General features: G+C 40.6%; 2 protein-coding genes across 8 annotated transcripts; both read left to right on the forward strand.

Moving 5' to 3' along the window:
* The first annotated feature begins 249 nt into the window (after nt 1-249).
* Nucleotides 250-11,567, forward strand: paqr5b (progestin and adipoQ receptor family member Vb). 2 transcript variants are annotated; one of them, XM_030413513.1, is made up of 8 exons: nt 250-377; nt 1,043-1,170; nt 5,652-5,857; nt 6,346-6,472; nt 7,506-7,550; nt 8,467-8,563; nt 9,834-9,978; nt 10,543-11,567. In XM_030413513.1, exons 1-8 carry the CDS (start codon nt 327-329, stop codon nt 10,821-10,823), a joined length of 1,080 nt encoding a protein of 359 aa, XP_030269373.1. In that variant the 5' UTR covers nt 250-326; the 3' UTR covers nt 10,824-11,567. The 2 variants fall into 2 exon arrangements, with proteins under 2 accessions (XP_030269373.1, XP_030269374.1); XM_030413514.1 differs by lacking the exon at nt 7,506-7,550.
* Nucleotides 11,568-12,520: 953 nt separating this feature from the next.
* On the forward strand, nt 12,521-24,587 carry LOC115580825 (kinesin-like protein KIF23). 6 transcript variants are annotated; one of them, XM_030415499.1, is made up of 24 exons: nt 12,521-12,568; nt 13,849-13,915; nt 14,248-14,376; nt 14,741-14,846; nt 15,031-15,167; nt 15,267-15,379; nt 15,518-15,688; nt 15,952-15,993; nt 16,421-16,533; nt 16,933-17,054; nt 17,243-17,345; nt 17,595-17,674; nt 17,780-17,899; nt 18,013-18,172; nt 18,321-18,485; nt 18,809-18,975; nt 19,076-19,249; nt 21,131-21,334; nt 21,546-21,887; nt 22,932-23,165; nt 23,342-23,430; nt 23,626-23,686; nt 23,825-23,856; nt 23,983-24,587. In XM_030415499.1, the coding sequence occupies exons 1-24, from the start codon at nt 12,555-12,557 to the stop codon at nt 23,996-23,998; spliced, it is 2,961 nt and encodes a 986-aa protein (XP_030271359.1). In that variant the 5' UTR covers nt 12,521-12,554; the 3' UTR covers nt 23,999-24,587. The 6 variants fall into 6 exon arrangements, with proteins under 6 accessions (XP_030271359.1, XP_030271362.1, XP_030271363.1 ...); XM_030415502.1 differs by lacking the exon at nt 22,932-23,165; XM_030415503.1 differs by lacking the exon at nt 21,546-21,887.
* Nucleotides 24,588-26,418: the final 1,831 nt, after the last annotated feature.

Genomic DNA, 26,418 nt, shown 5'->3' on the forward strand with positions numbered 1-26,418 from the left:
TTCTGGTCTGATCTTGAAAAACTGGTCCTCTCACCTTTGACTGTACATACCTGTGTGTGTGTATGTTTGTGTGTGAGTGTGAGTATACACCTGTGTGCACACCTCCAGAGAGACAGTGGCAGGAGGAGGAGGAGGAGGAGGAGGAGGGGGAGTGGCACAGGTGAATATTCTCACTGGGTTTGGCGAGGGAGGAGATGAAGGGGACAAACCCTGAGGAAGGCATGGCAACACAAGCCTTTTAAAGACGGAGGCACACCCAGCCACTGGCCTCAGTTCAGCTCTCCTCCAGACAGCAGCAGCAGCAGCAGCAGCGTGCAGTGGAAGTCATGCTCAGCCTCAGATTACCGCGAGTCTTCACCATCAATCAAGTGCCCAAAGTAAGTTCAACTTCACTGGATCGTTACTGGACATTTCTCTGGTTCCACACACTCGCACTGAGCTGGATTTGATTGAGTGTCAGGAAGGAAATGTATAAAAAAAAAAAAACACGCCACAGGTTATTTTTTAAAGTCAGAAGTCAAAAGTTTGAGAAAAAGTTTAGCCTAACTTCCACTCATCATATCTCATCTCAATGTATCTCAGTACACTTAATATTTTATCATTAAGACACAAGCATTTCAAGAAACACCTTTGTTTCATTGTTTTTGTTTTTCTATTTTTTCTTATGTCTCTGTTGTTTGTGTTAGCAGACTTAGACAAAAATGTCTTCAAACGGACGTGATGTCACGGACCTGTCCAGATATCACATTGTCACAGCACTGTCATTGTTTGTCTGATGAATTCATGGTCATAAACTGTATTACTTAATTGATAATATAGTTGATTGTTTGAAGGTTTGTTTTAGTTGCCGAAAAAGGTCAAAAGTGTCCAGTATTTAAAAAGAAACAAGAACCAACAAGCTTCAATCATCTTGAGACCTCTCGGATGTTTCACAGGAGGCCTCAGGACGATGCTGAGCTCTGCTCTGTGATGTGTCCAAAGAGAAAAGTTTTCAGTTGTCAGAGAGACTGAGGACTAAACAAGATTTTTTTTTATTCTCTAGGTTTTCCATGAGGACAGCATCATCTCCGGCTACAGACACCCGCGCAGCTCGGCCACCGACTGCATCCTGAGCCTCTTCCAGCTGACCAATGAGACGCTCAACATCTGGACCCACTTTCTGCCCACCTGGTACGGCTGACACATGTCATCACAGTGTAAAGATCTATAATCATGTCATTTCTACATCACTTGGAACATCAGGGCTTTTACAGGTAGTTGTTTTTCTGAGTTGTGCAAGACGTCGGAACAGTCTGATGTCATGTGTAACAATCTAGGTGAGGGCATTTCTTTTTCCAGCGCTGCTACTGTTGTTTGTTTGAGGAGTCCACCTTCAAGTTTAAAAGAATCCTGCACAGCTTGTTGAGTCTGAAGGCCAGAGAGTAACCCCCGATGTCCTCGAGTTGTTGAACACACGCACATTCTCTCAGACAGATTTATCAAATCAGTTCAGGCACATTAACGACTGAAGACCACAATTCAGTTTTACTGCTCATCTCCAGTGTTGCAGTATCTGTCTGCTTGGTATTCATGTTATGAGTCAGTGGATTCGTCCCAGTGTGTATTTATTACCACAGATTCACTCTTCATGCAGTTAAACAGAAGCCAGGAGAGCAGTGGACTTTATATTGTCATAAAGCTGTTGTGGATCCTGCAGACAGTCCGCACAGAAGAATCACGCACAGCCATCAAGTAACAAGAGAGGATTGTTCTTAAACACAGGTTTGTTGTGCAGTCAGATATCCCAGCAACCACGTGGGTCTCATAGACCTCCTGCAGCCCCGTGGTGTCTCCCTGTCAACAGGCCTCAAGTTCAACATGACTCTCACAGTACAGCTGCGTACATACAGTCCATTTACACTTTATTCAGTTCATTTGCTAAACTTTGTCCCGTGCAGTGTGAAAACTGATTTGTTTTGGCATACAAATATCCGGCTCATTTATTAGATAACTCATCAGATATCAGTGTTGGGGAAACTACTTTGCAAGCGTAACTTGTAAAACTACATGTAGTTCAGCCTCGCAGGACATTGAGCAAACTACAATTCTACCCCTGGAGAAATGTAGTTTGTAAAACTACTGCTAAAAAAAAAGTAGCTTTAGCAACTACTTATATTCATTATACTCAATTAACTCAGTGTTAAATAAATCAACATATGGTGTATGTGAAACAAAATATAAAAAATTCACATGCCAGAAGAAATATGCCTCTCAGCTCGAGAGGAAAAAGTCGAAAAAAGTCAAAATTAGTGTTGTTTTTGGCTTGCAGGGCTCACATGTGAACACATAGGTCGTGTCTGTAGATACATCTATATCCAACATGTACATGCTCAAACATGGCCGTGGTTGGGCTGGCGCGTTCGGGGGCACATCGATGGTAGCGGGAGGGTTATCCATGACGTGTTGTGCCTTATAAGCACTGCCTTCCTTGGCACAAAGACCCACCCACCCACAGCATTTGAGTGCTGCCAGGGCAAGCCAATCAGAGGCAGTGTTGGCTTGGCATGTCATGACATGTTTCTTGCCGTTTTTCAAAGAAAAAAAAAAAGAAGATTTATATTATATAGGTCTTTTTTAAATAAAAAATATTTCATGTTATTTGTCAGAATTGTAGTTTGTAAATTGAGTAGTTAAACTACAAGAAATTACCCAAAAAGTAGTTAAATTACTTGACGCAGCAAAAAATATGAATGTAGTTTAACTACCAGCAAGTTACAGCAAATTGTAGTTAAGCTATGTAGTTCAACTACATGTAGTTTACGTCTCCCCAACACTGTCAGATATGCATTGTATTTGCCGCTGGTGACGACCCCCCCGGTGCCCCATGTTGGAAAAGCTCAAACTCAAACTCAAATTCTTGACAAAGTGCCGTCTGTGTTGCCCCCTCAGTTGACTAAATATGGTGACGTGTTCATTTTTTCCACCCCTGCCCCTTAGACATCCTGAGTCCACCACTGGTATTTGGGTTAAAAATCTCCAGAAAGCCTTTTTTGTAGATATTTTTTCCAGACTGTTTTTTATTGGCGGGCTGGCTGATTTGTGACAATCGCAAACAATTCAGAAGCCAATCATGGTCAGTAGACACGAGACTGATGAAGAAACTTCAGGAAGTTCAAGAGCAGGTGTCGTTTTAAAGGTCAAATGTAAAAATGGTACCTTTTTCCCTGCAAAAGCCACTTTGGACAAACATTAGAGAATTAATGTGTTCCTTAAGCGGTCAATGACACCAAGACTCATCGGCAGCTTGCTAGCCTCTAGCAACAAGTCTGTGCGATCGGGGCCTAATGAAGGGATCTTTACAGGTGCAAATTGTAAGAATTGGCTACCTGTGAAATTCATACTCAAAACAAACAGATGTTAAAATTTCACCAGAGTAACCCCTTGCGGCAGTTAGCTCAGTTAGCTGTGCAGCTAGCAGGACGGACATGGCTAGCACCAGCCCCGAGCTGGATGGGCCGAGGCTGGTTAACATCCAAACCTCAATCGTAATCTCTGCAAAACAATACATTGAGGTCACAAAGTCTTGCACTTGCAGGAGTAGACAGAGGGGCTTAAAATCTGAGTAGCAAAAAGCATGAAGGTTAAAACATATCAAAGACGTGTGTCGGCTCTGTAACCTCTGCAGTTAGTGTGTGTTCATGTGAGTACGTTTCTTGATTTAAAGATACTACAAAAGGTTCCCCAGGGCCACACTGCACTTCCTCCCTGCTGAGATGCTAGTTGCTTTGACTGCATGATCCAGGGAGAAAGTGTGTGTGTGCGTGTGTGTGTGTTGAAGATATGCTAAGGGCTCATGGGTATTTGTGTTGTGGGGTTTGGCTTAGACCTACAGGCCAGCCGCTAATGAGCAGATCTGTGCTTCAGGCATACATACGAGTTGCCACAATTAGTTAAGTGCTCAGCGACGGGGAAAAGCACAAATAATGTCAATGAGGTGCACTGAAACGAGAATACAGAAGCTGTGATTTGAAAATACACAAAGCAAACTGTCGCCTGCTGATAAGATTCAGCTTTGCGTCGGACTGTTGGCTGTTATGTAACTGACAGTTGGTGGCGAACGCATGATTTAACTGAGCGAACACCAACGTGAGACTCAATCGTGGACATCTTGGGTTTGTCTACATTGACGGGTCCTGTCGGTACCTGTACAGGGATGACAAGCCCTACCCAGTTTGTCTTTTAAATGTATCAACATGTAGATTAAATATCATCACTTGTTAATACTTTAATATGCTGTAGTTTTGCTCATTAATACGTCTCTTTCTGACTGACTCACAGCAAGAAGCAGTCCAAATGTTCCAGTTTGTTTCGGATATGTTTCATCTTTTTGGAAAGTCCTTTATTTGCTCTCTCGTTGTGAGTTAGATGAAAAGACTAACACCACTCTGATGTCTGTGCATTTAGGAGCAGTTAGCTTAGCCTAGCATAAAGGCTGTAAGAAGCTTGCATGGCTCTCACTGTAGGTAACAGATGCACCTGTCAGGGTTAGAGGGAAGTTATTTATTATTTTATGTTACGTGATGTGGTGATTGCCTTCTCCTTCCTGCTAACCGCCTGTTTCCTGTGCCCACCTATGTTTCATTAGTTAATTTGTCCCTGTTTATTTTGTTATTGTTTCAGTTGTCAGATTGTCTGTATGTGCTCCTTGTGTTTCTTCAGTTTTGCAGAGTTAAGTTTTCATACTTCTCCTGTCAGCTGGTTTTTGTAGTTTGCCTTTTGTCCTTTAGAGTTCAGCGTTGTCTTACTCAGGCTTGTTTTTATTTTTTCAACCTGCCTTGATGTTGCACATTTGTTAAACCATCACAAAAGGGCAAGAGCCCAAGAGCCCTTATATCATAAAGGTGTTTCCAGAAACACAAACATGCAGGAAACCATGGAGAAACTGGTAAGACAGAGGCGTGAAAATACAGACAAACTTACAAATCAAAGAGAAACCATTCGTTGAGTAAAAACACAGGAGGATGAGGCAGGTTGAACAAATCAGGGCGACCACAAAGGTAAAAGAGTGACAGAGAGTAGAACGGACATGATGCATGAACAGAAAAAACTAAAGCCCAAAACCATCAGCTCCTCTAAAGCTCAGCATAACGACTCCTTTAGTATTTAAACAAACAGAAATGTAAGAAAGACAAGTTGTTACGAGATGTCAGGAGCTGCAACTTCAAGTCTGGAAGGAAAAAAATCTCTTCGTACTTATCTCACGCCCACATGCAGTGTGTGATGTACAGATATCATACAACAATATTCAGCCTCTTACTTAACATCTCGTGCATGTGCAAACATTCCAGCAGTACTATCAGTTAAACTACCACAGTGTGTGGGAAGGTGTCGAGCAATGACTCAGCTGTAATCAGTCATGTAGTAACAGCCTGAGGAGCTGATCAGAAGACTATTCAGTAGAAACCGCTCAAACACTGAAGCTGTGTTTTCACTAATTAGATGGTTTCCTATATTATATTAACTGCTGTGACTTCTTAAATAAGTTGTGTTACTACACTTATAACGTGTCAATGTGCCACTTATACACTGTTTTGCTCCAATTTCTAGCAGTTAGAGTATCGAATATCCTTCTGCATCCACTCCAGTGTAATTCACTTAATGATCTGTTCCAGGTACTTCCTATGGAAACTAGTGTCGGTGGTCCTGATTCAGACAGCATGGCAGGACTCCTTCACCTGGCCTCTGCTCATGTTCCTGCTCTCCTGCTGCATTTATCCGCTGGCGTCCAGCTGCGCTCACACCTTCAGCAGCATGTCGGCGCGGGCACGCCACATCTGCTTCTTCTTCGACTACGGCGCCCTCAGTTTCTACAGCCTGGGTAAGTACATGTGGTCCATTGTCAGGGAGTAATGTATCGAGGGGTTCTTTTTCATGCACTGAGCCCTCCACATGCTACAGCTAAGGATCAACAACACCAGATATTGTATGTCAAAGAACTGCCCAACAGATGACTGAATGAATGTTGGCAATGCACAAGTTTTGCAAACCACAGATATGTTTAAACTTTACGGTTCTTCATGTTTAGGTTAGGTTTATACACTGAGAGTACACACTGGTACTGAAACATGAAAAACAATTGAATCTAACTTTGATATTTTTTGCATTTTGTTGTGCTATTCAGTGTCAGTCGTCTGAGTTTTGACCATGAAAACATGCTGAAAGCCAAATTACTATTATTGTCCCATGAAAAAAACATTTGGTAAGGGTTTGGAAAATATCATGTTTTTCACCAGTTTTTGGGCAGCAAAATATCCCAATGTCTCATTCAAGATGATAAGTGTTCACTGTGGATGTGTCCTGCTGCAGGTTCAGCCATCAGCTACTCAGCTTACGTTTTCCCGGATAAGTGGGTGAACGGCGTCTTCCATCAGTGCTACGTCCCCATCGCTGTGTTCAACACCGTCATCTGCACCAGCATCGCCTGTTATTCCAGGTGTGGAGACAGAAAGTCATCACTTAATGTCATGCACCTGATACTAAATCTTAATGGTTGTGTAGCATGTGTAACCATGACAACATGCTAATGCTAGGCCGTCCCAGTTTCAGGTCACAGAGCTAACTTAATATTTGGTCTTCTAAAAGATAAATGAGTCTTAAAAAACCCAGACAGTTGTTTTAATCATCTCAGCTAAGGTAATTATAAATAAATAGTAAATAATTATCAGTTGGTTAAATGTGTGATGAATATATGAGAGGCTCAAACTGGGGGACAACATTAGCATGTTAGCATATTTAAAAACTAAAATGTTAAATGCACCAAGCAAAATATTAGCATGTTCAAATACTAAACGTAACATGCCGAACTTCATTTAGGTACCATCCACTTCATTTTGAGGCAAACATTGTACTTTCTTATCAGCCAGGCCAACACAACACTGTTAAAAGGGGATAAAAAAGGAGCTTTTACAATATTTTCATAGAGGTGTTTTCTCAGTAATGGGTCACTAAATGTGGAGCGACACAAACTGGACGTTCAAACCATGTATCCATTACTTTAGTAGTCTATTTCTACAGTTTATACATGACTTTTTAGCTAACAATTGAATCTCCTCTGCATGCTTAGTTTTCGTGCTTTTTAACCATAAACTGGGAGTTGAGCTTCTCTACAATCTACCCACTGCTAGTACCCCTGCCGGGAAATCACTGCTTTACACTAACTAACTAACTAACTAACTGGCATTTTCTCAATTGTCAATATAAAGCAAATCACAGTTTCATTTGTAAATAAGCACAATGGTATAGTAAATGTCCATGACAACAGGTTATTGTTCAGTAAAATAAAATGAGTTATCTTAGAGGTTTGAATGACCTGAGAAACACCTTTCTGTATGAACACACTACCGTCTCATCTGTTACATGTACAACAGTTATCACATTGTTGCCACTGTTATCTCTTCATGTTCTGATTTAATGTCAGCTTGGTGGAGCTAATTATTGTTCTTTGCTCGTCTCTCCCCTCTGCTAAGGCTTGGCTTACCATACTGGCAATATAATCATGACACCATAAAGAGGTAAAGACAACTAGAAATCTGCTTTCCTCACTGTTCTGTCTAAAGTCAAGTTCATTGTGATGATGGTAGCAGTAGATGAATGCACTTTAATCCTTTGAAATGTGCCATTATCCTCCAAAAGCCTTGAGACAGACTTCATCCCACATACATTGTTGACTTGGATTTCAAAAGTAGAATTGAGCAACTGACTTTTTAATTTAAAGGGCGTTACCCGACCGTGACTGCAGGGACCAACCCTAAACAGTGATTTACTTTGATTGTAGTTTCAGTCGAGCAGGTTGGAGGAGCTGACAGATGGGTGGCACAACATGTTCTGTAACGACTGACTTTAACTCTCAGACAATCACAGATGGTTGAAGTGATACCTGTTTGTTGAAGCTTGTGAATATAAAGGTTTAGTAAAGTACACAAGTTATGTTGTCTGTCTGAAATCTTCTGTGATTTCTTTACTTCTTTACATGTCTGGAAAGGTGCAGCTACTGTTCACACATTCCTCAGCCGATTGATTATACACATGCTGGTTAAGGATAACAGGACTTTTAAACTTTACCCATATTGATTCCTTAACATCTGCAGGGCACACAGACAGCACCAGCCACCACTCAGGTGCTGGTAAATTATTATTACCAAAGAGCTGTTGATCCAATGGGTGTAATGTGAACGTTCACTCGCCATTTGGCCGGTGAATTAAAACATACATTTTGCACCCTGCACACGGTTTTGTGATTCACTTTTAATTCCTTCAGTATTATGGTGTTTTATTTATTTATCCCACAAGCTCAAGTATGACATTACTAGTGGTGATGTTCTGCATAGATTCCTCCACAGTTGTAACACCGTCAAGTAATGTTCAGTGAATGTAAGGGTTAAAGATTTGTTTATTATTATAAAATAAGATCTCGCTTCTTTTTTTCAGATTCCCTGAGTGCCAGAGCCCAAAGTTCAGCAAATACCTGCGTGTTTTTGCCTTCGCTTACCCATACCTGTTCGACCACATTCCTCTGTTCTACAGGGTAGGTCCAGCTCTGTGCGCAGTGTGTGTGTGTGTGTGTGGGTGCTACCTCAGTTGTGATATGATTTAAAGTCATGATAAAATAGTAGTTAAAGTTCAAATCAAAAGTACACTCCTCCCTCTTACGTTTACTCCTATTTATCCTTCCAGATTGTGTTGGTGTTAGAGATGTCTGAATTGTTATCGATATAGTGAACTTAGATGAAACTCTACTTGTGGTGTTTAAAGCACCAAAAAAATACATTTGAAGCCAGCTAAGCTCACAACATCAGAGCTCAGCTGAGGCTGACGGCCTTGATGTTTACGTCCCACGCTGTCAAGATCAAAAGCCTCTCATCCTGGACCTTGAGTAGATGCACATTTCCCTCTGCTGATGATCCAGTTCAGTTCAGTGAAAAGAAAATAGTTCCTTTATGAAGCTTCTCAAAACAAAGCACGCAGGTCTATTATATTTAAGAGAAATCAGACGTCTCAGTGGCTGTTATCTCCAAAACTCTGCAACTGACATCAAAACAATCTAGATGGATAAAAAGCACCAAAGGTAAGATACAAATACGTATTTTGGATTTTTGGGGTGAACTTTGCCTCACCATATTTATTGAACTGCACATGTTAATGTTATGCAAGCTAAGATAACACATGTGATTTGAATCTGGTGCAGTTTACTTGTATGCTGTGGAGTCCAGGTAGTGAAGACAGAATTGCATAACAATTTATGCAAAGACTTTTAAGCTGAACTAGTTCAGAAAAGTGGTAGCCGCATTAATTCAATTAAAATGAGTTACATTTCTGAACACACATGCTACATTAAACACAATGAACTGATAAGAGGTTTGTTTTTACTTCTTGTATTGGAAACATGGGCACACGTGGTCTTTGACAACAACTTGACAGATACTGTATCCCTCTATGATATAACAAACCTTTGTAGAATGGAAAAGGAAATGAAGTATATGAAACATAACTCCTTGGTCACATCACCAGTGCCTGAAGGTTGAGAGCTGCACAGAGTTGAAAAGCGTTTTATGACATCATAAAATAAATGAATCATTTTATTGAAGGTTTATTGAACTGATTTATGATTAAATTTATGTCTGAAGTTAAACAGGATGCATTAAAGATTCTCTTTCAAAGGGTTTGAAAAACAACAGCCAATTATTGTATCTGAATACCTGTCTGTTCCATTTTCAGATGTATGATTTTGTCCATTTCTCTTTATAAATGAGATAAAGGTGGAAACATTCCTATTCTGCTCTGCGCTGTCTCCACAGGTGTTTCTGTGTGTCGGGGAAGGCTGCACAGACAATGACACCAACATCCTCCACTACTACCACATCGCCTTGGCTTTACTCACAGGCTTTCTGTTTGCAACACATTTACCTGAGCGCCTGGCACCTGGCAGCTTCGATTACATAGGTAAGTCTGATCTGAGGAGTAGTTGTTCTTGGCATCGACATGATGAGCATTAGTTTACTTTGTAGAGTGTGCCAGCCAGAACCTGCAGAGATTTGTCATTGGAGTACTTCCTAATGTTTGCATTGCATTTTTACTCCAACTGTTTACATATTTTGTTGTGTAAAGACTGATAGGGAATGTTGGAATCAGTCCGGTAGACGTGTGACGCGTTGCAGTGCAATCTTTGTTGGCAACATCGACTGTCAAAGAACGTCCACTGACACTGCTCGTTTTTGTGTTGGTGTGCACCCACAGTATTGGAAAAAAAAAGGTTTCCTGATGTAAAGCTTGTGAATGCAGATTTTTTTTTGTCTCATATCAGACTTTTCATCCCTACAAATAAACACTGGGTTCACATTAACAGATTAACACAGTATTCTAATGTTGAACTGCCTCCAAAGTTTTCCACTCTGTTTAATTCAGTGACACATTGCGCTCAGTTACCAGAGCTTGCGTTTACACCTCATCACTGACATGTGACTGTGCTGCCTGAGCTCACACACGCCTCCACTGCTCCCTCTGCAGGTCACAGCCATCAACTCTTCCATGTGTGCGGCATCCTTGGCACCCACTTCCAGATGAAGGCCATTGAGCAGGACATGGTGACACGGCGGCCCTGGCTCCTTGAACACTCCATCCCCATCACCTTTTCTCACTCGTTAGGTGCAGCGCTGCTTTGTGTGGTGGTGAACCTGATCATCATCCTCCTGTACAGTCTGCCTTTGCGCTCTGCTCCAGCCTGCCAAGAGAAGAAACATGATAAACAGCCAAAGAAAACCTCAGCCAAGGTCCACCGCTGCTGCTAAATGTCTGGCTTCATAAGTCACGACTGAGGGGACGCAGCTGGTCACAGACAGGTGAAAAGAGGGCATTATGGGTAATGTAGAAACATTGTAAAGAACACTCCTGACCGTAATGTTTGAGTGAATCATCTCTATCAGTCTGTACTAATCCAAGGCATCACTTTGATGACAGCTGCTGGACGTGTGAGTGAAGTTGCACTAACATACAATGGAAATCTAACAAAATGTTTGTTCCCATCATATGTAATGAATGTAAATGTTTCTGAGGAAACTTGTTCCTGCAAAAAAAGCTACACTTGTAGCAGGTTAGCTACATTATAAGGGCATTGCTTTATATGTTCATGATAATATTGTTTTGCTTTGGTCTCTGATGTGGGGCATGAAGAGACTCAGCTGCAGGGAGAGAAATGCTGATTTCACTATCAATTTGAAATTGTAGTGCTGCATTTACACACTGTACCTTCTTATATTTATAGTGCTTGTTCACAGCCGGTTGGATTGTTTGTTTATCTGTCAATACAAAAGAGAAATAGTTATGACAAGGGAAGAAAAATGAGTCAGAACTTCCTGCAAAGTAGCATGTTCAGTTTCTGTTGATATAAAATATGTGATACAGAGTGAATGTTTTTCCCTCATATGACTGCTGTTTCTGTGACATGTCACATTGTTCTGTTAATGCAAAACTGAGAGTATTTATACACAATGTTATTTATTACGATTGATTTTTCAAATAAACTATTTACTGAACTCGTCTACGTGTTGTTGTAATTCTGATCAAGAGTGATTTGTGTGATTTGAGTTTGGTGTATGATAAGAGCATTTAATTATATTATAATTACAGCTGATGCAGGATATTTCCGAAACTGTTTACAATTTGAAATATAGGACAAGAGAAAAAAGGTTTTAGAGTTATATAGTCAAATAATTTCAATCAGTAATCTCTTTTTGAATTAATTTTCAAGACTTTTCTGGCTTTTATTTCGCACTTTAGCTTTAAATGTGGTAATAGGCGAATTTATTAGAATTCAGGAAAAAGGTAGTGTATATTTCAGACCATTTTTGTTTAGAATTTGTTAAAAACAAACAATTTATTTAGTAAGATAACGTTCTTGCCTATTGTCATGTTTTCAAAATAAATGTCACTGACACACAGACTAACCGACACATTGTCAATAATCACTTTTCATACGCAAAATAATAAAAGTATAATTGAATTTGTAAAAGAAATTAAAATTATAAAAGTATTTGAGAATTTTTTGAGAAATACATTGTCATTGGAGCCTGAGTCATTTTTAGTAAAGGTCAGAAGTTAAATCTAAAATGAAATATTGTTTCTTTGTTTTGTTTTAGACCACAGCAAGAGAAATACCACTCAGCTGGTGCGTCAGTGAGATAGTTGAATAAAATAAAGAAGTACAATAAAATAACATAAAATAAAATACATTTTACATTCAGAGGAAACATTTCCAAACACGATGAACAAAGTAAAATTTATCTTTTTAGACGATTCAGCTCGCTCAGTGTGACCCAGGAGCTGGGGGCGGGGCTTCTACCACTGGACGTTGTGTCTGCATTGTGATTGGGCGAAATCTCAGACGGGGCGGGAGTTCCGCTCCTGAACGCGGTGTCTGTATTGTGATTGGTTGAAATGCCAGACACTCGGAAAAACGTTTAACAACAGAATTTTCAAATCGAGAAGAGGCGCTCTCGGAGGAGAGGAGTGTAACACCAACAATGCAGAGACCGGGGTGAGTTTTACCACCTTTTACACAGATAAACTGCTAAAAATGTACATCTACGCTCTGTGTTCAAACCTAGAAACATTATCCAAGTATCTATCGTAACCTGCGAGCGGTGTTTTCTAGATAAAGAGAGTAACTGTTAACGGTAGTCGGCATAATGAAGGGTGCTAAGCTAGGTCAGTCAGCGGCTAACGCTAGTTGACCGTCTGCCAACCGGTCAGCACTGATGTTTCAGCTCAGAAGTCACTTTTCAACTAACGCCATTATAGATTCGTGTTGTAACACTATCTCTGTGAAACTGACATACTTCAGCTATACGTTTACCTGGCAAATGTTATTCCAAGTTCATATTCATGTTGGCCATTAAGTTACCTGTGAATTTAACCTTAGCAATTGACACCTAAGCTAATATGACTTTAGCCAGTTAGCTTAACCGTAACGTACAAAAAGTAGATTAATAGGTGTCCTTTTTTTTCTTGTTTTAACTTCTCCTAGTTCAGCTTGACTTCTAAGCATTTATCCAGTTAGACAGTGTCTTGCTGTGGCTCTGTCAGCGCGCTTTGTAAACTGTTTTTAAAGGTGGTCTATGAATAAAGTTATTGTCATTAGGTAGGCACATATCGAAGAATTTTTACACTGTATGACTAAATGTGTGGGACACGTTTGCTCACTACGTATCTGTGTATAACAGTTACACGTATGAAATGTCACTTTTGGTCTGGTGTGGTTTTGGCTCCTCACTGCCAAATTGAGGAACATCTAACGATATATACAAAATATTAAAGGCAGTTTAAGATGAGTCAAGCGTTTCCAGTTTTGTGGAAAACCCTGTCCGGTCCCTATATAATGAATTACATCAAGAAATATTAGTCTGAATTTGGTGTGGAGGAGCTTTACTGGCAAGAACATCCACCACCTTGCTGATGAATTTGACCCGTATGTGTGACTCAGGAAATGTTCAGTGTAATTTAATTGAGTTATATGGAGTATAAACTAACATGTTAACAGTTAATCATTATAATCGCAATCACGATAAGTGCAATATCCAGATCAAGTGAGCTGCATTCTCTTGATAAAGGTAAAATATGTCACAACATTTAAATGACGCCCCTGACCTATAAATGATATTCTTCAGACGTAAGGGAACATGCTTGTTTATGTTTTAGGGACTCCACCAAAAAGAATTACAATTTCTACTTTTTCAGTGAAAATGGAATGCAAAAATGACTGTTCGCAAAATTATTTTTGGTGTTTGACATTGATCTGTGCTTTTTTCTCTCCTGAAGCAAAGGCAAGACTCCTCGGAGGCATGGCCCAAAAAAGGCATCCAACACAGAGAAAGATCCTGTTGGAGTAAGTGAAGAATTGACTTTGTTATTCCTCAAACTGAAACAGCATCACACCACAGCACAGTTAAAAGAGTAGCTTGTTTCTGTAGTGAAGCACTCAACAGAAAATCTTTTCCTAAAACTGGATTTACATTGTGCTTTTCTAGGGATACTTACGAACACCACTTAGCAAGACTTAAACTCACAAAGTCAGAAGGAGATGTTTGTTAGAGGCTGACACCAAAGATTAATAGATCCTTTGAAATATTGTGTTGAAAAATTAGGTTTATCTGAATGTAGCTCTTCCAGTTGTGATGACTATATCGCACACTGCTGTCGACTCACTCCTCTCTGCAGGTATACTGCCGGATACGTCCACTTGGAGGCGAAGATGAGGAATGCTGTGTTGAGATGATCAGCAGCTCCACAATTCAGCTTCATGCTCCAGATGGTCTTAAAGCCAACCGCAATGGGGAGTACAAAGAGGTAAGTGTGTTGCAGCCCTAATCTGAGAATGTAAAGCATAATTACCATTTTAACATTTGGTACCACCTGGCATCTCACTCCAGAGCTAATATCTAAATAAGCTGTTAAAATGAAAAAACAGACACTGGCTACAACCAGGCATACGTTTTACTTAGGGTTACTCAGCGAAGATAAAAAGTGACACAACAAAATCGAACAAAAGAAATCCTTAAACATCGGTCATTCAGTAAAGACCTCAGATTTTGTTGGATATCAACATGTTTAATGCATGATGATGAGGATGATAGTTATAACTCTTCTTTTCCATTTTCTGTTGAATGCCATTCATATGTGCTGTATATTGTTTTCTTTCTTTATCCTTTAGACACAGTACTCCTTTAAAAAAGTGTTTGGTATTAATACCACTCAAATGGAGCTGTTTGAGGATGTTGCCAGGCCGCTCGTAGAGGACCTCATTCATTGTAAAAATGGTAAGTGAGATCAGTGTTTTTCAGCTGTGAAATGTGCCCTATGCAGAATCCTATACATTCATTATATAAATCACAGACAGAACTTTTATCTTACCAACATGATGTATACGTCTTTATATAACTGACATTAACAATAATCCTCTATAAGATTTGGTTAGCTAACTGTGATGTTCCCTGTGCACAGGACTGCTCTTCACGTATGGTGTTACTGGAAGCGGTAAGACCTTCACTATGACGGGTTCACCTGGTGAGGGTGGACTCCTCCCTCGGTCACTCGACATGCTCTTCAACAGCATCGGCCCCTTTCAGGCCAAAAGATTTGTAAGACTTTTATTTATTAGTCCTCTGGGTAGCTGATCTCTAAAGAAAGGATTACATTTTTTGAGAGTGGTGGGACATTGACTTGAAATGTTTCATCAGGTGTTTAAACCAGATGACAAAAATGGGATGGAGATCCAGGGTCAAGTCGATGCTCTCCTGGAAAGACAGAAACGAGACAGTCAGCCATTAGTGCCCAAAACACCATCCTCCAGGTAGCTATCAATGATTTTATTTCAACTCTTACTTTATATACTGTATATGGTGTTCACAATTACTGTTGGAATAAAAAGGAACTGATTAAAAGTACATTGTGTTCATCATGTTGCTTTTCCTTCGATTGATTTTTTTAGGCAGAAGACTGACCCAGAGTTTGCTGATATGATCAGTTCAGAGGAGGCCTGTAAATCTGACAGTGTGGATGAGGACTGTTGTTACAGTGTCTTTGTGTCCTACATCGAGGTCTACAACAACTATATCTATGATCTCCTCGAAGATGCTCCATTTGACCCAATCAGACCAAAGTAAGAGAATAAAAAACATCAGTGTAAAGATCGTCTGTACAAAACTTAGTTGAATCCTGGTTATTTGTGGTGCTCTTCATACAGTACATGATAGATGGCTCTGTTCAACTAATGTACTCTACACGTTTTTCAAGTAGTTCTGCAACCACGCGTCACTGCATAACAACCACTCTGTGCCACATCTGTGCTGAATGAGTTCATTGAGACAGAAATGTTTGTCTATGTTCACAAAATACCCTTTTCAAAAATCCTGTTCTTGTTAGGTGGCTTGGTGGAGGCACGCCTGTACGGAACAATGAGTTCATGTATGTGGCCAGTAAAAGTAAACTACACAGTACTCTGTTCATTTGTAGTCGTAACTTGGCTGTAGCTCACGTGTTGTGTAGGTTATCATCAGTGCATTTCCATCCCATTAATCTAGAGCCATACACAAGTGGCATACATAGGTGTAGTTTATGAGCTTTGAGTCCTTTTTGTTGGCTGTTGTGTTCAAGGATTGGCTCCCTGTTGTTGCTGTTAGTTTGGAGACTCATATCATCCCTGAATGGCTCGAGCTTGTATGCAAACCCAGTGTGCATGTGTCTGAACCCCCTGAATGTGTATCTGCCTCCCTGCAGAAGTTGACACTAACATCAAATAAAGCCATTTTAGCTTTCGCTGCTTGTCTTACTAAAGCAACACATTATGTTACGTTATTGTTGTATATTAATTCTTTGCATCGACTTGTTTTAGACCACCTCAGTCAAAGATTCTCCGTGAAGATCAGAATCATAACATGTATGTTGCTGGCTGCACGGAAGTGGAGGTAAAATCTACAGAGGAGGCTTTTGAAGTCTTTTGGAAAGGTGAGTGTAAAAATATTATCTTCTTCATAGGCGCCATGTAGTTGTTTGCAAATTTTAAAACATTTTAAGCAGGTTTTTTTTTTATTTTCAGCTTTTGATTGACACCATTGAAATATTTTAACAGACAATGTATAAAAACATATGCATTACATATAAGGAGGCTGCCATAACTTTGCCTTGTTACCATGTCCATGCAGAGAGGATATGGTGATCTGCAGCTGGGCAGTTTTAAGATGTAGCTTCCAATGGCCGTTATCAATTTTCAAAATAAGTTGACCAATCAAATTAGCAGGAATAACTGGACTTTAAATGTGTTGCCCTTTAAATTATTTTACCTTTACAGTTGCTTCTGTTGTCAGTGTTACATATTGTATTAACGACACTCTGCCGTGTCTCCAGGACAAAAGAAAAGGAGGATAGCAAACACTCAGCTCAACCGTGAATCCAGTCGCTCTCACAGTGTGTTCACAGTGAAGCTGGCCCAGGCACCACTTGATGCTGATGGGGATCACATTCTACAGGTCATATGTAGCTCCACATTACATATTAATAAATGTTGTTTTTTTTTTCCTTGAAACGGAAAGCAGTGAATCCATTCTGATTTTCAATTTAAGCTAATCAGTTAGTGACAAAACGGAGCTAATACACATCATCTAGTCAAAAGGACTCCGGGAAGTGTTTAGTGACACGCTGTGATCTTAAATTGCAGGACAAAAACCAGGTGAATGTGAGTCAGCTGTGTCTGGTTGACCTGGCGGGCAGCGAGCGCACCAGCAGAACCAGAGCTGAGGGAAGTCGCCTGCGTGAAGCAGGTCTGTTCATTCATTACTCTGTCCTCCATCAAAGTTAACCATTTATGTGTATCTGCAGATTTTCACTGTGTTTCATTTCTTTGAGTCTTCGATTATTTCGAAAAGTGCTATATAAGTTGAATGTATTATTATCATAATTAGTATTAATAATAATAATAATAATAATAATAATAATAATAATAATAATAATAATAATAATAATAATGTTTGTTCAGACACTAAACATCTCAAGTAATGTCTCATTAACAGGGAATATTAACCAGTCCCTGATGACACTGCGCACATGCATGGAAGTCCTGCGTGAAAACCAGATGTGTGGAACTAATAGGGTTGGTATTTCACAATCTTGTCATAACATTGAACTGTTGCTCTGATTTGTCATGAATAATTTTAAATTGGGGAAACAGTTTGACAGAGGCTTTATTTCCTTCCAGATGGTGCCATACAGGGACTCTAAAGTTACACATCTGTTTAAAAACTACTTTGATGGAGAAGGCAAAGTCAGGATGATTGTGTGTGTCAACCCAAAGGCTGATGACTACGACGAAACTATGGTCAGTCACAAAGTTCACAGCTGAATTCAAACATCAGCATCTAATTTGGAGCTTTGCTGGGTGTTTAAAAGGTATTAGGAAGGTTGTTCTAATGGTACTCTGCTGTGCTGTAGCTGGTGATGCGGTTCGCTGAGATGACCCAGGAGGTGGAGGTGGCACGACCGGTTGACCGACCAATCTGTGGCCTTGCTGCAGGACGCAGACACAGAAACCAGGCCTTCAAAGATGAGCTTTCACGTCGCTTGGAAGATCGAGGCGGTCCCAGTAATGCAGGTACATCACTCTCAAGTCTGTACGACCAGATCGTTGTTCCCATGGCCCATGTCAAGCTGTGTTCTACATATCAGAAATGTTCCTGTCATTTACTGTATGTGACTTGTTGTTAACAAACTTTTCCATGACTTTTGTGTTACCCACACAGTGGATGACCCAGCTCTGCTGAATATGATCATCGAAAGCCTTCCAGCCGTCCCTCCCTGTGAGCTCGTGGACCCAGCTGATGATCAGACGCTGCAGCGCCTGATTGAGGTGTTGGAGAGGAGGCATCGGATGCGTCAGATGATGACAGAGCAGGTCAACAAAACTGGTACAGCTCAATTTTTCTACACCACAAATAATCCTGGATTATAAAGAGCCTACTTCTTAACTGATTTAAGATTAAATAAATTACTGAATTTGTTAAATCCAGCAATGATGTATGAATAATTTTGTAAAGACATCATTTACTCAAACCCTTGCTCATCATCTTCGGGTGAAACCTTGAGGCCTTTTATATAGAGTTTCAGAGAGGCAGATGAGCCCCTGTTCTGGGTTAGTCTGATAAGAGAGGTTTTTTTACATTTGCAGGAAAGGGCAACCTTTCAATACAAATGGTTAATATCTCACATTCATTTTTTTTTTCTCCTTCAGCCAATACACTGTCGTCCAAGCTTCAGCAGCTTGACGGTCAGCTCAATGCGAAGGAGACCATCCTGCATGAACAAAGAAGCAAAATGGGCGAGAAAGAAAAAGTCATCACCAATCAGAGGACAGAGATAGAACGACTAGAAAAGAAATCCAAAACACTTGAATACAAGGTGTGTTATCACTTAAATTATAAAACTTATTCTAACCAAGCTTATAAAAGTAAGAATACGTGAATAAATGTTTTTTCTTAAAACTGGTCCCCCTCTTCAGATCGATATCCTGCAGAAGACGACAGAAATGTACGAGCAGGACAAACGCTCACTTCAGCAGGAGCTGGAGACTCGAGAGCAGCGGCTCCACCGAGAGCTGTCGGAGAAGAGGCGCATGGAGCAGCGCATGCAGGGCATGGTGACGGACACCAAACACAAGTGGGAGAAGGAGTGTGTAAGTCGCTGCTCAAACAAGTACTAAATAGAAAGGGCACCAAAATATAGTTAAATAAATTATTTATTCTCCTAATGTAGAATACACATGGAGCAGAACTACAACAGGCAGATCCTGTAAGCCACTTTGTTAAAAGACATATGTGACCAGAGCAATTTTAGTAGAAGTCCACCCATATACCATTAATCTCTTGTACTTGTTTTCTCTTCAGTAACCTGGTGTTCCTCTAGACAATATCTGGCAAAGGACAGGCCCTTAAAAAAATACTGACCAGTTGATTGGGAAAACTGTCTTCAACCATTTTGATCAACAGAAGGAGCTCTGCCACCAGGGGAGCCAGCTGGTTTTTGCTGAAGTCAATTGAGAGATTGGCAAATGTTTCTTAAACACTGAAAAGAGCCTTCAGTGTCGTTCTTTACTCCTTTATTTAATTCTCCAGTTCTGATAAAACTGCTATAGCAGCATCTACGCTTACATTTTGAGCACCACCCACCAGTGTTTTTCTCAAATGGACCATTGCATTGCCTACACGTTGTCACTTAACCACGCCTGAGCTCATAGGATGTTCAGGCGTGTGATTTTTCAGAAAATCCGGATTTTCTACATGAAACTGCGACCCTCATGAATCATGCAAATCCGTTTTTTGGGGGCGGGGCGGACGGCCAGGCCACCATTAACCACCAATAGGTTTTAACAGACGAGGTGTACATTTGGGACAGGCGTTTAATTCCCTCCTCACAAAAAATCCAGGATGAAAATGTCACAAACTTCGCCAGCTTCTCGGTGAATTCTCTGGCATCCTTCTGGGCAATAGTTGTCTTCTGCCAGTGCAAGTTGGTGCGGTGGAGGAAACGATTTATCCAACCAGCACTCGTAGCAAACTCCTCATCTCTGCTGTCACTCACGGTGGCATACATTTGTTTCTCCATCACCCTGATCATTTTGCGGGACACTCTCTCGTGGCGTGCCCGTTTGCTGATAACTCATTCCCGCATGTTTATTTCAGGCTCCTCAATAGCCTTCTTCCTCCCTCCAGCAGGCAGCCTGGCCCTGTTGCTGTCCTCCTTGGACAGACGCTGAAGCTCTGTTTGATTTTTTCGCCAATCTCTCCCTCATGTGGTCGACAGAGAAACATCTAGCGGCTGCTTCTCCCGAGTTTTCCTCTGCATATTTTAAGACAGAAAGTATGCTGCCACGGAGCAATGGCGATCATCAGTGTGATGACTGACAGAAAGCAAGCACGATACGTGAAAAAGGCGAAGAAAAAAGTCGTGCCGTGTCAGTGGTCACATCTTCTTCCTTGATGTTTTTAAAAAAAAATAAATTAGACTCGGCATTAATTTGGAACCGTCGGTTATTTACCAAAATATACACCAAAGACTGCAGATCACGATAAGAAGCTGTAACTGGCAGTGAGCTGCTCTCTTTTCTGCTAGCAGTGAAGTGATGTACTCCATGACAGACCATTATAAAATATGATAATGTATAAAATAACATTTAATTGTAAAAAAGTACAGTTGCAGTAGACTTCTATTATAAATATGCAGCATATATATAGTTCAATATCTAAATGTCATTTACCGTATAATTTCCTGCTTTTTTATCTTTGTCCAATCACATCCCTGGATGTTGTTTGGATGATCCACTGTGTGTTTAGCGCAAAGCTTGAAGCTTGGCTAGATGGATTTGCTCAGTCACTTGATCTCGCAAAGCCAGCTGCCTCTCGTATCATGAATTCAAGTACTTTGGTTAGTAGTATTCAATGTACAGTTCTTTTAAAAATGAGAGATATGAGCCCCGACACCTCAGGGAATCTTGTCGCACAGGATTAAATAATGACTCTGTTCTTTCAATTGTTTCCTGCTGGTGTTTTCTAATTAGGAGAGGCGAGTGAATGCCAAGCAGCTGGAGATGCAGAACAAGTTGTGGGTGAAGGATGAGAAGTTAAAGCAGCTCAAGGCCATCGTGACCGAGAGCAGCAGCAGCAGCTGTCCCACTGAGCACTCAGACAAGCCTGACAGGCCATCAAGGGAGAGAGATCGCATCCTCGCCCAGAAGAGGTCTGCGTCCCCATCGCCACTTCCTGTGAGTTATCACTCTCATATAAAACTTTATTTAACATGGAAAATTTGCATGCTACTAATCATTATTGTGATGATCTTAAACAAAAATCCTGCGATTTCTGTACTTTCTGTACACAGCAGCTTCTTCTCTGTATCACCCTGTTGTGTATTTGTGCTCACCTGGAGCTCCTAACATCCACAATGCTTTGCCCCATTCCCTCATCACTTTCCAGGAATTCAGCCAAACACCTTCCCACCAAACTCGAGCCAATGTTAGGGCAGTTCAGGACCCTGACCCCAACTCCTCCTGCGCCTCCTCCTTCTCCTCCTCTTCCTCCTCCTCTTCAGCCTTTCCCTCAGTAGCCTCCTGCATCTCTGACTGGGAGCACAGGTTCCCTATAGACTCAAGCAGCCAGTTTAGGCAACCTGGGACCCCCCGGTACAGGAGCCGGAATCCTGCCCCTTACCACGGCAGCAGCAGCGTGGGTCGCAGGAGAGGCAAGCAATGGGCCCCAAACACTGAGGCCCCTGCAACAGCTCTTGTCGATGGTCTAGACCTAGAGCCAGGCAAAAGGGTTAGTGTGTGTTAGAACGTAGATGTCTTGAAGATTGTTTAGTTTTTTCTACAAGCCTTTTGATAAAATGTTGCCTTTGTGCAGAACTGCACCCGTAATGTCATCAGTAGATTTCTGCTTGTTTAGAAATGCATCAAGTAGAAGTGCTGCATCAGTGAAGTCTGGTGTTTCTTTATCCAGACTATAGGAGAGACTGCTCTGTTGTGCCTGTGAAGCCTCTTGACTTGCATCTTAGGCCTTATGAGTAGTCATGTAGTGTTTGTAGTTCTTTATGTTGCTTTCTACCATGTGCTTTCTAGACTTGCTGTTTCCTTGTAGTGCATCATCACACATTTCAGTACCACCACTTTAAATGACCAACACTGACAATGAGCACTAAAATAGATGTTTATCACAAAGAACTCCTGTCACATAGTATTGGAAGCAGGACTGAACATTTGCTGCAGACCCATGCAGAATGTTGCATGTTCATGTAGAAGTAACAAAACCAAATGCATCAAAGAATTAAAGCTTCCATCCCCACTGGGTCTTTAAAAGTTTAAATTGGGAGCGCCACGTAATAGTTGTGTTCGTTATTTACCTGCTTGGTATGTTGCGACTAAAACAGAATAATCTAACAGTCTGATGTCCACAACTTCAGTCGTCATTTAAAAATAACATTTTAAAATCAGTCACCTGTCCTTTAGAACACATCTCATACCTCTTCTACAAACCACTTCTTTGTTCCATTTGCATGTCGTCCACACCACCTTTTCACTGCCTTGCATGTAGATTCATATTCACTCTATTTTCTGTTTTAACTGCAATTTCTTTAGTTACTTTATGAAAATATGGATTACTGGAAGGCCAAAATGATTACCTGGGAATTAAAAATCCAGCGGGACACACCTCATTCCTCTTTGACTTCCAGTAGTACATTTATTTTCAGCACAAGCTAACTCCCTGTAATCATCGACCTTCACCTCCCCGACACTTTAAATGGTCCCTGCTGATGTCACATGTGAATAACGTCCTGGTTTGTCTTCCTCACAATGGGATCACTAGACGGCTCCTCCAGTTCATCCAAGGCACAGGCGCTCACAGTCTGCGGGTGGGGAGAAATGGGTAGACCACAAACCGACCTCTAATTTGGACCTAGACACTGTCATGCAGCCAATCATACCCAATGCAATCAAGGTGTCGGCCCCGAACGAGAAGGCTCTGTCTAAATGTCACAAGTATGTGCTTAGACATCAAGAGCTTGCCTCCGACGGGGAGATCGAAACCAAATTGATCAAGGTAAAATTACCTGATTGTTTAATTTGAGACTCCTGATTATTTGATATTGTGCATGTGACTTTGACTTAATCACATTTTGATTTCACATTGGTGTCTTTCACTGTTCTGTGTGAGCGTGTGTTTCTACCTGTATTCTCTTTTGGACATTTGTGCGAGGCTTCTCTTTACTTCCTCAGGGCAATGTTTTTAAGACCAGAGGCGGAGGACAAGCTGTGCAGTTTACTGACATTGAGACACTAAAACAACAGTGCCCATCAGCACTAAGGTGAAGTATTTGTAATATTTGTATGTCTACTGAGCAATATGATATTATTTGTAAAATAATATCCTGAAGTATAAGTGCCACATACTGATAACAAGAACCTCCAACATGTATATGATTAACATTCATACAGCAAAGTGACTTTGCAGGAGAAAACCTGTTTAGTTTGTTCCTGACAAAAGCTCTTTTTTGTTTCAGTCGCAAGAGACGATCAGGGTCTGGAGAAGGACCCGCTCAGATCGAAGACATTGAGAACAGAGTAAGCTCTTGATTTAACTAATCATACAAAATATATATATTAATTCACTGTCACACTAAGCTTCAGTGTACAGTCAACTTGAAGTGTATGCATTTGGTCTAATGTGTGTGTCTGTGTCAACCCTTTTCCTTCCATTAGGCTCCAGTTTCAAGCACGCCTGGTTATCAAAAGTAAGTAAATAAACCGTGTGCTTGCTTTGTGTTTGTGTGTATAAACATGTTAAATAGTGGACAACATTCTAGCTGTTGTCTTTCAAAGTCAGGTCATTGAGCTTTGTGCTTTTTCTTTTCTTCCAGACGCAGAAAACCTTGAGTTGCTGTGCAGATGAAGATTTTTTGATTTTGACTATCGGAGCAGTGAAGGGACCCGCCATGTCAAACTATGCATCACTTTGAGAGTCGGAGCATTTTTTCTATGATGTCTGATCTCCATTAAAAATGAAATGGGGTGCAATTATAATTTAATCATCGTTAAAGTGGCATTGATTGAACAGTGTATAACATTTCACGTGCATTTGCTGGATTAGTTTGTTTTATGAATGCTGGATTTTTACTTCTTACAGACATGGATGTTTTATTACTAACGTTATCGCTCTCTTTAACTGCAACCCAAAGACTAGAATGTTTGAGCTTTCGAACAATAGATCTTTTTCTATTTTTTTTTACTTCAGTCATCGTACTATTTTTAAGGGTTATTCATGTATTGGATGTCAACGCTGAGCACATGGCTGATCTTCTGAGTTGTGTGTAAATATAGATCTGTCCAGTAGGTTCTGCTTCAATCCATCTTTGACCACCTGTAAATAAGTTTTGAGGCCTTTTTTTACCTTTGTGTATTCCAACAATTCCGAAGATGTTTAGCACGCTGCTCTTTTTGGTGGCATTAAAATATATAATGCAAAGTCTTGTTGTGGTGATTCCTTAAACCCTGAAGACACAAGGGTTTCAATTCTACATCTTGTAAGGCCTTGAACATATTCAAAACACATGGTTTTTATTTTACTGAGCTCTGGAGGATTCTTTACACATTGATCACAGACGACAAGGTAATTTACTTTTTGCTAAATGTTGTTATATATCTTTTAATTCGACTAAATCCAACAGCTATACACTTTAAGAAGCAGAAGGACATTTGATGGCATGAGGAATGGGTTGCACACGTTATGCTGCAAATGATACTTTTATGAATTAATCTCAACGTCAAGGAGACTTCCAGTCAATAGGTTTAAATAAAGAGACTCCACAAGCTCGAGGTCAAGCACACATTTCCTCTGACATGTTGTCAAAGCCACAATGACCCACTCAGACTGAAGTCAAAGGCTCACTTTAGTGCTAAGCACACAGTTTGCCTTGCTGACAAGTCGACACTTTATCCCTGTTTGTTCAACATTTTTGGCCTGTCAACAGGTGAGAGATGTCCAACCAGAAGCAAGTCTGTATACGTTTCTTCTCGCCACTGCTAAAATCCCGTGGGCTGGATCTCTGCTCGCGTTCTGATCGTTTGAAATTCCACCAACATCGTTCAAATGCTTTGTGGATGAAGGTGTTGGATGACAGATTGCTGTTGTAGCATCAGCTTCTTGGACAACATCTGAGAGCTGTGTGTCATGACAAAACAAAGCAACATTAACAGTCTGCGTAGAGCCAAGACGACTCCTCCATCCTTGTCTCCTGGGTGATTATTGTTATTTAGGGCCTTGTTCATGCCAGTGCTGTAAAAAGTGTTTTTGCTTCAGTATTGCTGACAGTGCACTCTAGGTTTGGGGAAGACCTTTAATCAGAAGAGAAAGATCTTTTTTTTTTAATTTCCATAACAAAATAAATAAACAAGCTCTCTTTGTTTTCATGACTGAATAAACAAACTGATCTTAAAGGACAACACAGTTTATACTGTTTTACTTTGTTTATATGTGGCGGACCCTGCCATCTTTCTAGCTTCAAACAGTGTTCTGGGACCTTATTCTCCTCTAAAGAAGACTTCACATTGCCACTTTAAAATAAATTTTCTGGCTATAAATGTACTTGAGTATAAGTAGATTGGATGATTATCGGAGCTGATATCTAGCATTTATCTGACTGTTTTTTTTTTTATCTGATTGATGATAAATTCATCTAAAAATTCACCACTATAGCGTTGATGTACAATAGCAACATGAAACTAAAGTAATCAAATACATCTAGTAAACATACAATATTTGCCTCCAAAACATCATGGAGGTGAATTATAAAGTATCCAAAACTGGAAATAATCAAGTACCTCAAAACTGCATTACTTTAGTACTTCAGTAAATGTACTTAGTTACATCTAACATACAGGCAACACAACACTTGTAGTTCCCCCTGTGGTCAGTAGGTGGAGCTGAACACCTACAGAAAGCTCATGTCTAAATGCATCATGGATGAATTTGTGCTTGAGGTCTGAGACTTGAGTTTACAGTGTGGCTTTATAATCCACCCGTCTCTCCAGACCTGAAATGACCTCATAATGAAACGATTCTGACAGCCATCCAGTTGTGGAGGTGTAACGCCACCTACTCCGTCACTGCCACTGACTCCAGACAGGTTGTTTTCACCCAGGATGCCCTGCAGCCTCACTGGTATCATTTCACAGTGAATGCGTGGACCGACAGGATGATGGGGTCACTGATGTGCTGAACTGCTTTTCTGCTCGGATGATGAGCCGTCATTAACGGCCCCTGAAGATTGAAACTTCACTTCACAGCAAATGAAGCT

The sequence above is a fragment of the Sparus aurata genome, chromosome 4 (assembly GCF_900880675.1).
Source record: "Sparus aurata chromosome 4, fSpaAur1.1, whole genome shotgun sequence".
In the NCBI taxonomy this organism is placed as follows: Eukaryota; Metazoa; Chordata; class Actinopteri; order Spariformes; family Sparidae; genus Sparus; species Sparus aurata.